This window comes from Scyliorhinus torazame, chromosome 16 (assembly GCF_047496885.1).
Source record: "Scyliorhinus torazame isolate Kashiwa2021f chromosome 16, sScyTor2.1, whole genome shotgun sequence".
In the NCBI taxonomy this organism is placed as follows: Eukaryota; Metazoa; Chordata; class Chondrichthyes; order Carcharhiniformes; family Scyliorhinidae; genus Scyliorhinus; species Scyliorhinus torazame.
The window spans coordinates 172,115,569-172,130,077 of NC_092722.1; the positions used below are offsets into that span (position 1 = coordinate 172,115,569).

General features: G+C 51.5%; 1 protein-coding gene across 1 annotated transcript in view; it reads right to left on the reverse strand.

Moving 5' to 3' along the window:
- LOC140393227 (V-type proton ATPase subunit B, brain isoform) overlaps nt 1–14,509 on the reverse strand; it is a 105,225-nt gene that overhangs the window by 35,133 nt on the left and 55,583 nt on the right. The window contains exons 4-6 of the mRNA XM_072479481.1: nt 8,065–8,158; nt 5,983–6,060; nt 1,557–1,696 (exon numbers count right to left, since the gene is read on the reverse strand). Coding sequence (XP_072335582.1) covers nt 1,557–1,696; nt 5,983–6,060; nt 8,065–8,158 — 312 coding nt within the window. The remainder of the gene's footprint in view (nt 1–1,556; nt 1,697–5,982; nt 6,061–8,064; nt 8,159–14,509) is intronic.

The following is a 14,509-nucleotide window of genomic DNA, read 5'->3' on the forward strand; positions in this document are numbered from 1 at the left end:
AATGCCGAATTTCAAAAAGAACAATTTTATACTGCGTGCAAAAAAGGGTGCACTATGTTTACCCCAATAGATGGTGCTGCCATGGGCTCCCCTCGAGAGCCAGTTCTCACTAACATTTTTGCTGGTTTCAATGAGAAATTAGTTTTTGCTGGAATAACCCCTAATCTCCCACCCCTTATGTATTTCCGATAAGTAAATAACATGTTTGCTATAGCACTTGCTGAACAATATCAACTATGCTAGGGATTACACTAACAACCAATTTAAGAATACCCGTTGGCTCACAATGTAGTTCGCTTCTGCTTGCTGGAAGCTACATATAGTCATATGCAGGGATTTGTCCTGAGGGAATATTTCATACATAGTGCACTTATTGAATAAACAAAAGAATATAAGAATAGTTCCCTGGTGCAGTCGCCATGCCAAGTTTACAACCAATCAGACCCAAATGAAATTAGTTAAGATTTCATACTGGAAATCGCCTTAATCCGAAATGGCTCTGGTGCATTTACCTTCCTCTTCCTCGGTGTAGCTGCAGCATTCTCCTCCAATGCCCACTCTTCTAGGTCAGCAATAATTCCCTTGTTTAGTTTCACTCATATCCAATTGATTGTAGCCACCACAGAAGCTTTTTTCCTTGCCCTGCAGCATTACCTCGGAGAATCACTTGGATCCATCTTTAGTCCCCATCTCTTCCTCAACTACAAAGCTCAGTGGGCTAGACAGCTGATTTGTAATGCAGAACAAGGCCAGCAGTGCGGGTTCAATTCCCGTACCAGCTTACCCGAACAGGCGCTGGAATGTGGCGATTAGGGGCTTTTCACAGTAACTTCATACTTGTGACAATAAAAGATTATTCTTATTACTACAAGCTTCCTTTAGTGACATCAACATTAGACATGGGGTCAATTTCTAACTATAGTTAGCTCCCACCTCTCCACTAATTTGCGACCCCTCAGAATTGCCAAACCACTTGTCCAACATCTGGTCTTCAATACCACATCACTTACTTGGGCAAATTATGTTTTATACATATGTAGGCTTAAGAATTAAGCAGTGTCTACTGTTTTCTCCCAGTTATCAATTCACATTGGGTGTCACTAGATGCCCTGAAGAATGCTGTTTGTGACCACTCTAGAAGGTAATTGTGAGCAGGATTCAGCCATGGGAATGAAGGAGGAACATCGAAGCTTAGCCTAGGTTTGTCTCGCAGATGTCTAAATATGTCATTGCTCTGTGAGAACCCTGATTGACCTTTTAGTCCTGCCTAAACCAAATCCCCAAATCCCCAAGCATCACAATTGTTTTTCTGGTTGCGATCAACTACCACCATAGACAGAGACTTAGTTTCATATTGGTAAAAAAAACTTGTCAATTATTGAAAATGTATTAATTTTGAACTAAGATTATTGGCATATCCCATATAAAGTCATAAATAACGGAGATAAAAAGTTCATCAGCAATTAGTTAGGCAGCCTCATTTGAATAAAATATTCAGTGCTAACCAAGTCTACTATCCATGAACTGGAAATGATTCATTGAAGATTTTTACAAACCTCATTATGTGGCAAACCCGCTGCTGAAAATATAGGAATCTTTTGTCCTCTCGCAATACTGTTCATGCCATCTATTGCAGAAATTCCAGTTTGGATCATTTCTTCTGGGTATATACGACACTGTGGATTTATAGGTTGACCTAGAACGCAATTCAACCATAAACCATTTTTATAAAAATTAGGAATTATATCAAGAATAACATTATTCCACCATGAAGCCTTGGGAAAGCGGGCAGCATAATCAAAGAATCCTCCCACCCAGGTTATTCTCTCGTCCAACCTCTTCCATCGGACAGATGGTACAAAAGTCTGAGAACACGTGCTAGCAGACACAAAAACAGATTCTTCCCTGCTGTTACCAGACTCCTGAATGACCCTCTTATGGGCTGAATTGATCTATCTATGCATCTTCTTTACTGTTGTAGCACTACTATTTACGTTGTGTATTTATCATATATCCTGTTTTATTTCCATGCATGGAACGATCTGCCTGGACTGTATGCAGAATAATACTTTACACTGTATCTCGGTACACGTGACAATAAATCTGAATCTAAGCAACTTTCATTTATGTGGCACCTTTAGTAACAACACAAGATGTTTCAGCAGAACATTATACATAACTTGCCATCCAGCTAAATTGGGCGATATGAGAACAGATGAATAGAAGTTTGGCCAAAGGGATAGGTTTTTAAAGGAGCATCTTCCAGGAAAGAGGCAGAGAAATTTAGAGTGGGGATTGAAGGGTTTGTGGGCTATGCAGCGGAATACCTGAGTGATGTAGAAGAGGCCAGAATTGGAGAAGTGCACTTCCCCTGGAGAGTTGAAAACTGGAAGGGTTACAGAGATGAGGAGGCTTGAGGGTACTGATGGTACCGCCTAAAAGATTGATCCAGAAGATGAGATTTCAGGAGGTTGGGGGCAGAATACTAGATTGGACTGAGGATTGGCTGACTGACAGAAAGCAGAGGGTCGGGTTAAATGGGTCCTTCTCTGGTTGCGAACTGTAACTAGTGGGGTGCCACAGGGTTCAGTTCTCAGACCTCAATTGTATACAATCTATGTAAATGACCTGCAAGCAGAGACAGAGTGTAACATAGCAAAATTTGCAGATGATACCAAAATAGGTGGGAAAGCAGGCAGTGAGAAGGAAATACAGATTTTACAGACTGATAGATAGGCTAGATGATCGGGCCAAAATTTGGCAGATGGAGTTTAACGTGGATAAGTGTGAGGTTATCAATTTTGGCCGAAGAAATAGTCAGGCAAATTATCGAAATGGAAAGCAGTTTCAAAATGCATCTGGGCAGAGGGATCCGGATGTCTTTGTTCATGAACAGCAGAAAGTCTGTACACAGGTACAAAAAGTAATAAGAAAAGCAAATGGAATGTGAGCATTTATTGCAAAAGGACTGGAGTATAAAAGCAGAGAAGTATTGTTGCAATAGTATAGGGTATTAGTGAGACCACAACTGGAGTATTTTGTCCAGTCTTGGTCTTCTTATTTGAGGAAGGATGTGGCGGCATTGGAAGCAGTTCAGAGGAGGTTCACAAGATTGATTCTGGGAATGAAGGGGTTGACGCACGAGTAGAGATTAAACAGTTTGGGTTCATACTTGCTGGAGTTTAGAAGGGTGGCAGGGGATCTGATCGAGGTATATAAAATAGTAAAAGGGCTTGATAAAGTAAATGTAGACCAAATGTTTCCCCTTGTGTGGTAATCTAGAACAAGAGATCACAGATATAGGTTGAGAGGCGGTATATTTAAAACGGAGAGTGGTGAATTTGTGGAACTCGCTGCCCCATAGGGCGGTGGAGTCTGAATCATTACATGGTTTCAAAAGGGAGGGGAGATAAGATATATTTCTGATTTAAAAAACGGGTTAAAGGGATATGGGTAACAGGTAAGGAGGTGGCATTGAGACCAGGAGGAGATCAGCCATGATCTGATTGAATAGCAGAGCAGGCTCAAAGGGCTAAATTGCCAACTTCTTACGTTCTTATGTTCCTTAATAGAAAAGCAAGAATGAGACTTCAAAAATGCAGCATTACCATGCTCGAAGTCAATGAAGATCACTGAGCACATGGGGGATAGGTGTATCGATCTTATACAAATTAGGACTCCGGCCACACAGTTTTGCACAAGCTTAAGAACATGGAGGGTGAAAGAAAAGTCAGTCAAGAGAATGTTGGAATAGTCAGGTCCCGAGATCATAACGGCACAAATGAGTCGAGATGAACTGGAGGGGGGAGAAATAAAAGACCAAGGTTGTAAATGGTCTGGTTCTGCCTCAGCCAAAATCGAGCAATCTGACAATTTTTACAGTGCCAGGGTCCCAGGTTGGATTCCCGGCTTGGCCCTAGTCTGTGCAGAGTCTGCACGTTCTCCCGGTGTGTGAGTTCCTCCCACAAGTCCCGAAAGACGTGCTGTTAGGTAATTTGGATATTCTGAATTCTCCCTCCGTGTACCCGAACAGGCGCCGGAATGTGACGACTCGCGGCTTTTCACAGCAACTTCATTGCAGTGTTAACGTAAGCCTACTTGTGGCACTAATATAGATTATTAAAGACAGTGGAAAATGTGAAAGGAAGCAGTGACTCCTTGATCTGGGATGATAGAAATCAGAGTTAAATGCTGGAACTGTTGGGAAAATTAATGCAAACTGATGCATTGCTGGTGAGTTAGCCAAGAACCTGCAAAGCAGTTAAATAAATTGTGAGCAGAGTAAAGGCAGATGGAATATAATATGGATAGTTGTATTAAACTCTTAATGGAAGAATAAATGAACATACTCAAGAGCAGTGTAAAACTAGCCAAGAATGAAATTTAAATAAAGAGTCTAAATAAAGAGACTAAGTAGTATTAGTAGGCTCAGCACTTCCATGTGTTCCGTCACCGTGAAGTAGCCAAGCATACAGAATGCTAAATTATGTCAATATAGAGAACAAGCCTAAGGATCTTATTCAAAAACGGTTATAGTCCTCTGGACTCAGTTGGCAGGATTCTCCGGTCAGCGACGTCAAAATCGCATTCAGCGATTGGCCGGGGAATCCTCGTTCACGACCGAATCAAGGGTGGCGCCACTTTCGCAATGTTCTGCCCCCTCCAAAGCGGCGTACTCGGAGAATACGTTGCGCGCCATAACGACGGCCTCAGGACATTGCCCGAGGCCCATCCCCCCAATGCTCCACCCCCGACCTGAGGCCCACTCCCCCAATGCTCCATCCCCGACCGGCTGAGTTCCTGGCGGGGTCGCATGTCATCTCACCCGTCGGGTACCCGGCGTGGCGGCTGTGGACTCAGTCCAGCGCATGCGAGCCGGCCAAAGAGGGACGCACTATTTGGTAGGCCGGGTCCGCGAGTGGCCGGCACCACGTTGCACGGCACGGCACGGCTGCTGCCGTGAGCATGCGTGGCCACGGATCTGGCAATTCTCCGGGAAGTATCGGCAGCTAGAGCCAGGTACTCTACACTGCCTTGATGCTAGCCCCCAGCCAAACAGAGGATCGGTGGCCGTTTTACGCCATTTTTTCTGTCGTAAAACGCCACTGCTCCCACGCCGGCGTGGGGACATAGCCTCAAAATTGGAGAATCCATCACACTGCATCTTGACAAAACTGTGTCCATTTGAAGTCACAAACTTAGCAGGAAGCATTCAACCTCAGGCAATGTAGATAAGTGGTTTCCAAAATCAAGCAAAACGGTAAATTAGCATCCAAGCTTCATTGATCCTCAGCCTTTCCAGATAAGGTGATCAATTCATTCAAATCGATCAGAACAAAAATTGGGAACCAGGCAATTCCTGAGCACTACCAACAAAAAAATAAATCTCTTTTGAAATTTTTGCTGATTTCAGTACTGCAGAAGTTGCACTTAAAATGCTCTTCACAAACTAATACATTATGTTTGAACAGGTAAGCTCCTCGATTGATGCACTTCTACCTCCACTATATTTGGTTGAAGAAATTTGGATCCCAAATCCTGTCAGCAGTTATTCACCACATACATCATTTATAACAGAGCTAAATTAATCCAAACTGGTCTACTCCTAATAATGCATTTTTACACAAGATTAGAATTAGCCAATAATTTGAATGAAGTAATACAAATAATACAACAAAATGGGACTTAACTGCATGCGGTTTGATTTAAAAAAAAATTTTTGAACAGTATAATTTCCTGAGAAAAGCAACCAGAAAATACCGCTCAGGTTGATCAAGAAGTATTTATATCTTTCTATTACAGTGCATGTTTTTCTCGTAGGAAGTACATTAACTCCACACACTGCCTCGTGCCAATCCAGATTAACATTGCGCGTGGAATCCAAGGCTTTAAACATAAGAGATTGCCACACTAATACATCATTTTCTTCCATAAAGCTGAGAATTTCCAGTAGTATAATTATCTCAGTAACTATCACCTTACCCATAATATCCAGAAAGTCTTCAGCCAATACTGTTGGCCCTCTGTCAATGGGTTTTCCCGATCCATTGAACACTCTACCTATAAAGAGAAGAGTGTTATTATTACTCGCATTATCAAAAGTAACATTTTGAAACTGCTATATTTTGAGTGGTTAAGGAATTCAAACTGCAGATTTATGAAGTATAAATCGAATGCCAATGTCCCTCCACATTGGTGTCAAGTTGGGCCTCGATTTCAGATTCAGCCAACGTTCACAATATAGCAGCACTATTGGTGAAAAGTAAAATGGCTTCATGCAAATACTGCAGTTAGTGTGAATGCACACAATACTCTCCAACATTAACAATGTCAGATTGGTGCTGAGGACACAGGTTCGAATCCAGGCCCTGAGTCACTGTCCATGTGGAGTTTGCACATTCTCCCCGTGTTTGTGTGGGTTTCACCCCCAAAACCCAAAGATGTGCAGGGTAGGTGGATTGGCCACACTAAATTGCTCCTTAATTCGAAAAAAAAATAACTGGGTACTCTAAATTTATAATTAAAAAAACAATGTCAGATTACAAATTATCCTTGCGTTCAAGTCTCCCTATCGCAAAGAACAAGTAACTTTAATCCAAACAATTTCAGAATTTTCAGTTATATTTCAATCTGGATATTTTGTTCTAAAAGGATCACTAGCATCTCTTGAAGCAAACGCAAATGGGCTTCTACAGCCTCTTTGTGGCTTTGTTGTTCATTGACATGATAACCTATATTACATAAACAAAAGCTTTCACTGTTGTCCATGATTTTATTTTTATAATTGGGGCTCCAAGAGGGAACTAGAATCAGAGTGCAGCAGCATAAAAGCAGACATTTAGCTCATCCGGTCTTTATTTCTGGTTTTCTCTAAATGAATCACCTAGTTCAATCCCACTTTCTTACTCATTCCCGTTCCCTTTAGTATTCATGTTTTCCATTAAAAATCTTTTGCTTCAAAAAAAGAGATGGATTCAGTTTGTAGATTGTAACAGAGAATGCCACATTGTATTCCATCAAATCCCTACACTCCAGAAGGAGGCCATTCGGCCCTTGGAGTCTGGACCAACCTGCTGAAAGACCACTCTACCTTGGCCCACTCCCCCGCCCTCTCCCTGTAACTCCACAACTGATGATGGCCAATCCACCTAACCCGCACATCTTTGGACTGTGGGAGGAAACCCATGCAGACACAGGGGAAAAAGTGCAAACTCCACAGTCACTCAAAGACCAGAATTGAACCTGGGTCCTGGCACTGTGAGGCAGCAGTGCTAACCGCTGTGCCACCGTGCCACCCTCCTATTCCTATCCCAAAAATTACCCTCCGAAAGGAAACATTTGCGTCTTTGTCACTATTTTATTCAATGGAAATACATATTAAACAAAAACTAGAGCCCACTAAAGCAATCAACTACATAAATTCAATACCGACCCATTTTAATGATTTCTATCTTCTATACATAACCAAAAATGTTCACTGTGATGCTGTCCCATTTCCTTTTTGAAAAGACACTTGTAGAACCCCACTTAGCAGTATTTTACTCAAAGAGAACGAAATAGGAGGATAAAGCCCCTTGTGTAATTAGCTCTCCCACTTTGAAGCCCCTCCCAAGTGCGATTCTCCTCACTAATTCTGAAAATGTGAGCACAGGATTCGAAATCAAACAAATATGATTTAGTTTCAGCTACAAATAAAATCTAATTTTTTTTAAATAACTATCATTTTGAAGATCCAGATTAGGCAATTTAAAAATAGATCTTAAAAATACTGCATATAAATGTGGTTTCCAATGCAACATTCAAATTATAAAAAATGGAATTCAGATATCTGACAACTTATTTACACGACAAAATTAAATGAGAAAAATAGGGTGCCAATAACTAAAGTTGACCTGGAGCCAATTATTTCTTATTAAAAGACAGCAATGCATTAATATTTGAAATGCATGTGAGGAATGGCCTTGATATTCAATGATAATGTTATAATATAAATCATTAATTCTGTAGTTATATCAAGAAAGGGTCCTGCAGGCCAGCTTCCTATGGAGAATAGAATCTACTTACCAAGCATATCCTCAGACACAGGTGTGCGAAGTATGTCACCTGTAAATTCACAGGCTGTTTTCTTGGCATCAATACCCGATGTCCCCTCAAACACCTGTGCACAATGAAAAATACATGAAAGTACACTTAAAATGCATGGCAGTCTCATGTGTTCTTCACCAAATGAACAAAGATTGCATAACATAGGCTACTACTGCCTAGAATATGGAAAAGGCTTGACGAAAAAACAAACTCCGCCTGCAATGCTTCGCGATCAGGCCTGGCACCCAAAAATGTTTGGAAAAATGTGGGGCGGAAATGACACGGAGAAAGCACAAGCGAGAGAGGGAGAGGGAGTGAGCGAGGGTGAGGAGAGAGGGGAGCAGATGCCCATGTGGGTGGGGAGAGATTTGCCCCGATTCCTGTGGTGGTGGTGGTGAGCGGGGGGGGGGGGGGGGGGGGGGGGGGGGGGAATTGCCTTGATGCTTTGGGAGGGGGAGGGGGGTTATCGCCCCAATGCTTGAGGGAGGGAAGTGGGGTCGTCCCAATGCTTGAGGGGGGGGGGAGGAGAGAGAGAGAGAGAAATATTTTTAATTCAGATGGCACCCTGATTTATGTGAAGCCGCATTGCCAGCTCTATCAGGCTCCTGACAGAAAGACAATGGAAATCACATACCCAGATTCTCTGTGCACAGAGTGCCAGGGAATCTGGAGAGAAAACTGTGCAGCCGGAGAGCCACAGGCCGGCTTTCAACCCCAAAACCGGCACTGACAAACTATTTATAGATTCTGGCCATAAGCGCATGTGAGCGGGCGAGGGGGAGCAGAGCGAGCGGGCGAGGGGGAGCAGAGCGAGCGGGGCGAGGGGGGAGCAGAGCGAGCGGGCGAGGGGGGAGCAGAGCGAGCGGGCGAGGGGGAGCAGAGCGAGCGGGCGAGGGGGAGCAGAGCGAGCGGGCGAGGGGGAGCAGAGCGAGGCGGCGAGGGGGAGCAGAGCGAGCGGGCGAGGGGGAGCAGAGCGAGCGGGCGAGGGGGAGCAGAGCGAGCGGGCGAGGGGGAGCAGAGCGAGCGGGCGAGGGGGAGCAGAGCGAGCGGGCGAGTGGGGAGCAGAGCGAGCGGGCGAGGGGGAGCAGAGCGAGCGGGCGAGGGGGAGCAGAGCGAGGCGTGCGAGGGGGAGCAGAGCGAGCGGGCGAGGGGGAGCAGAGCGAGCGGGCGAGGGGAGGCAGAGCGAGCGGCGAGGGGGAGCAGAGCGAGCGGGCGAGGGGGAGCAGAGCGAGCGGGCGAGGGGGAGCAGAGCGAGCGGGCGAGGGGGAGCAGAGCGAGCGGGCGAGGGGGAGCAGAGCGAGCGGGCGAGGGGGAGCAGAGCGAGCGGGCGAGGGGGAGCAGATGCGAGCGGGCGAGGGGGAGCAGAGCGAGCGGGCGAGGGGGAGCAGAGCGAGCGGGCGAGGGGGAGCAGAGCGAGCGGGCGAGGGGGAGCAGAGCGAGCGGGCGAGGGGGGAGCAGAGCGAGCGGGCGAGGGGGAGCAGAGCGAGCGGGGCGAGGGGGAGCAGAGCGAGCGGGCGAGGGGGAGCAGAGCGAGCGGGCGAGGGGGAGCAGAGCGAGCGGGGCGAGGGGGAGCAGAGCGAGCGGGGCGAGGGGGAGCAGAGCGAGCGGGCGAGGGGGAGCAGAGCGAGCGGGCAGAGGGGGAGCAGAGCGAGCGGGCGAGGGGGAGCAGAGCGAGCGGGCGAGGGGGAGCAGAGCTGAGCGGGCGAGGGGGAGCAGAGCGAGCGGGCGAGGGGGAGCAGAGCGAGCGGGCGAGGGGGGAGGCAGAGCGGAGCGGGCGAGGGGGAGCAGAGCGAGCGGGCGAGGGGGTAGCAGAGCGAGCGGGGCGAGGGGGAGCAGAGCGAGCGGGCGAGGGGGAGCAGAGCGAGCGGGCGAGGGGGAGCAGAGCGAGCGGGCGAGGGGGAGCAGAGCGAGCGGTCGCGAGCAGGGGAGCAGACGCGAGCCGGGCGAGGGGGAGCAGAGCGACGCGGGCGAGGGGGAGCAGAGCGAGCGGCGAGGGGGAGCAGAGCGAGCGGGCGAGGGGGAGCAGAGGCGAGCGGGCGAGGGGAGCAGAGCGAGCGGGCGAGGGGGAGCAGAGCGAGCGGGCGAGGGGGAGCAGAGGCGAGCGGGCGAGGGGGGAGCAGAGCGAGCGGGCGAGGGGGAGCAGAGCGAGCGGGCGAGGGGGAGCAGAGGCGAGCGGGCGAGGGGGAGCAGAGCGAGCGGGCGAGGGGGAGCAGAGCGAGCGGGGCGAGGGGGAGCAGAGCGAGCGGGCGAGGGGGAGCAGAGCGAGCGGGCGAGGGGGAGCAGAGCGAGCGGGCGAGGGGGGAGCAGAGGCGAGCGGGCGAGGGGGAGCAGAGCGAGCGGGCGAGGGGGAGCAGAGCGAGCGGGCGAGGGGGAGCAGAGCGAGCGGGCGAGGGGGAGCAGGAGCGAGCGGGCGAGGGGGAGCAGAGCGAGCGGGCGAGGGGGAGCAGAGCGAGCGGGCGAGGGGGAGCAGAGCGAGCGTGCGAGGGGGGAGCAGAGCGAGCGTGCGAGGGGGAGGCAGAGCGAGCGAGCGAGGGGGAGCAGAGCGAGCCGAGCGAGGGGGAGCAGAGCGAGCGAGCGAGGGGGAGCAGAGCGAGCGAGCGAGGGGAGCAGAGCGAGCGAGCGAGGGGGGAGCAGAGCGAGCGAGCGAGGGGGAGCAGAGCGAGCGAGCGAGGGGAGCAGAGCGAGCGAGCGAGGGGGAGCAGAGCGAGCGAGCGAGGGGGAGCAGAGCGAGCGAGCGAGGGGGAGCAGAGCGAGCGAGCGAGGGGGAGCAGAGCGAGCGAGCGAGGGGGAGCAGAGCGAGCGAGCGAGGGGGGAGCAGAGCGAGCGAGCGAGGGGGAGCAGAGGCGAGCGAGCGAGGGGGAGCAGAGCGAGCGAGCGAGGGGGGAGCAGAGCGAGCGAGCGAGGGGGAGCAGAGCGAGCGAGCGAGGGGGAGCAGAGCGAGCGAGCGGGGGGGAGCAGAGCGAGCGAGCGAGGGGGAGCAGGAGCGAGCGAGCGAGGGGGAGCAGAGCGAGCGAGCGAGGGGGGAGCAGAGCGAGCGAGCGAGGGGGGAGCAGAGCGAGCGAGCGAGGGGGAGCAGAGCGAGCGAGCGAGGGGGGAGCAGAGCGAGCGAGCGAGGGGGAGCAGAGCGAGCGAGCGAGGGGGAGCAGAGGCGATGCGAGCGAGGGGGAGCAGAGCGAGCGAGCCGAGGGGGGAGCAGAGCGAGCGAGCGAGGGGGAGCAGAGCGAGCGAGCGAGGGGGAGCAGAGCGAGCGAGCGAGGGGGAGCAGAGCGAGCGAGCGAGGGGGAGCAGAGCGAGCGAGCGAGGGGGAGCAGAGCGAGCGAGCGAGGGGGAGCAGAGCGAGCGAGCGAGGGGGAGCAGAGCGAGCGAGCGAGGTGGGAGCAGAGCGAGCGAGCGAGGGGGAGCAGAGCGAGCGAGCGAGGGGGAGCAGAGCGAGCGAGCGAGGGGGAGCAGAGCAGAGCGAGCGAGGGGGAGCAGAGCGAGCGAGCGAGGGGGAGCAGAGGCGAGCGAGCGAGGGGGAGCAGAGCGAGCGAGCGAGGGGGGAGCAGAGCGAGCGAGCGAGGGGGAGGGCAGAGCGAGCGGAGCGAGGGGGAGCAGAGCGAGCGAGCGAGGGGGAGCAGAGCGAGCGGGCGAGGGGGAGCAGAGCGAGCGGGCGAGGGGGGGAGCAGAGCGAGCGGCGAGGGGGAGCAGAGCGAGCGAGCGAGGGGGAGCAGAGCGAGCGGGCGAGGGGGAGCAGAGCGAGCGGGCGAGGGGGAGCAGAGCGAGCGGGCGAGGGGGAGCAGAGCGAGCGGGCGAGGGGGAGCAGAGGCGAGCGGGGCGAGGGGGGAGCAGAGCGAGCGGGCGAGGGGGAGCAAGAGCGAGCGGGCGAGGGGGAGCAGAGCGAGCGGGCGAGGGGGAGCAGAGCGAGCGGGCGAGGGGGAGCCAGAGCGAGCGGGCGAGGGGGAGCAGAGCGAGCGGGCGAGGGGGAGCAGAGCGAGCGGGCGAGGGGGAGCAGAGCGAGCGGGCGAGGGGGAGCAGAGCGAGCGGGCGAGGGGGAGCAGAGCGAGCGGGCGAGGGGAGCAGAGCGAGCGGGCGAGGGGGAGCAGAGCGAGCGGGCGGAGGGGGAGCAGAGCGAGCGAGCGAGGGGGAGCAGAGCGAGCGAGCGAGGGGGAGCAGAGCGAGGCGAGCGAGGGGGAGCAGAAGCGAGCGAGCGAGGGGGAGCAGAGCGAGCGAGCGAGGGGGAGCAGAGCGAGCGAGCGAGGGGGAGCAGAGCGAGCGAGCGAGGGGGGAGCAGAGCGAGCGAGCGAGGGGAGCAGAGCGAGCGAGCGAGGGGGAGCAGAGGCGAGCGAGCGAGGGGGAGCAGAGCGAGCGAGCGAGGGGAGCAGAGGCGAGCGAGCGAGGGTGGGAGCAGAGCGAGCGAGCGAGGGGGAGCAGAGCGAGCGAGCGAGGGGGGAGCAGAGCGAGCGAGCGAGGGGGAGCAGAGCGAGCGAGCGAGGGGGGAGCAGAGCGAGGCGAGCGAGGGGGAGCAGAGCGAGCGAGCGAGGGGGAGCAGAGCAGAGCGAGCGAGGGGGAGCAGAGCAGAGCGAGCGAGGGGGAGCAGAGCGAGCGAGCGAGGGGGAGCAGAGCGAGCGAGCGAGGGGGAGCAGAGGCGAGGCGAGCGAGGGGGAGCAGAGCGAGGCGGAGCGAGGGGGAGCAGAGCGAGCGAGCGAGGGGGAGCAGAGCGAGCGAGCGAGGGGGAGCAGAGCGAGCGAGCGAGCGAGGGGGGAGCAGAGCGAGCGAGCGAGGGGGAGCAGAGCGAGCGAGCGAGGGGGAGCAGAGCGAGCGTGCGAGGGGGAGCAGAGCGAGCGAGCATGCAAGAAAGAAATTGAGAATGTGTGAGAGAGAGGGAAACGGTGAGAGCGCGAGTTGGCTCAAATTCTTCGCATTAATTTAGAGGTACTGTGTAATTTTCAGTCCCCCGTCAAAGAAAGGCAATTAAAGCCAATACCAAGAAAACTATAATGAGAAAGCAAGACTCGAGATACTATAACATTTTCTACTGAAGCAAAGAAAGTGAATAAGGAAAGGTCTGCTCCTCTGGTCAGAATCCATGATATAACGGCAACAATTTAAAATGTCCATTTAGAGAATAAGATTGGTTTGAAGAGATTTCTTTAGAAGGATTGTTTGAAAGTTGGAACGCTTTGGTATAGTGGTGGCAGAGGGGACTTTTGTATCTTTTAAAGGAATTTTGGATATAATTTTAAATGGAGGAAGATATGGTACAACTATTTGAAGAAAGAGCCAGACAGTGAAATAATGTTTTTGATTGAACAAGCACAATGAATTGAATGGTCTCATTCTGCACTTCAATCCTTTAGTTTGTCAAGGCTTTGGGAAGGTATGAGGGTAACTGGTTGAGGACCCAAAGTGCTCGTGACACTGCAGCACAGTGGCTAGCACTGTTGTCTCACAGCACCAGGTACCCGGGTACAATTCTGGCCTCAGCTGACTGTGGGGAAGTTTGGCACTTTCTCCCCTTGTCTGCATGGGTTTCCTCCAGGTGCCTCCGGTTTCCTCCCACAGCCCAAAGATGTGGTTAGGTGGATTGTCCATGATAAATTGCCCCCTCGTGTCCTAAAGGTTAGATGGGGTAACAGGGATAGGGTCGGGCATTGGCCTAGGCAGGGTACTCTTTCCAAGGGTCGATGCAGACACAACGGGTTGAATGCCTCCTTCCGCACTGTAGAGATTCTAAGATTCTATCTTAGTATCAGAGGGATGAGCCAAGTCTTGCAAACAGATACAGTTGTGATATTTGAATGGTCAACATACTGCTGCACAGCATAGCAGCTTTCAACAATGAAAAATTATGGTGAATACAGGCAAATCCACAGCACAAATCCAAGGAATGGATACAGGCGCGAGAGACAACATGGGTGTGGTTTCCAGTCACTTAGTGAATGTACTGCAAAACAAAGCCATATAAAGAGGCTTTTAGATGTAATCCTTCATCTTTTGAGCTAGCTGGTCTCAGCAAGAGCAGTGATGATAACGCTATACCTCAGGTAACTCAGATTAGGGATAAAAATTTGTCAGAACACCAGTTGGAATGCAGAAAATTGTGCATTCAGGCAAAGCATAGTCTTTGGCTCTATGGCTTCTAACTACACTCGAACAGCTAACTTGCATTGATTATCCAGACTGATAGTACATTGCCCATTAAATATGCCAGATCTCTGGGTTCACATGCTAGCATTAATATATCTGCCTTGGGGAAAAGGCGAGATGAAAACAATTAAAACAAATTTAAGCATCAAAATTAAAAACATGGAAGCAATGATAAAGATTTAAAAAGTTCACGTTTTTGAGCAATGAAGATGGTTTGAAATAAGTACTGTATTTTAATAAAAAGAATACGTTAAATATAGATAAAATTCTATGGATAACTAAAGTAAACACAACAGAG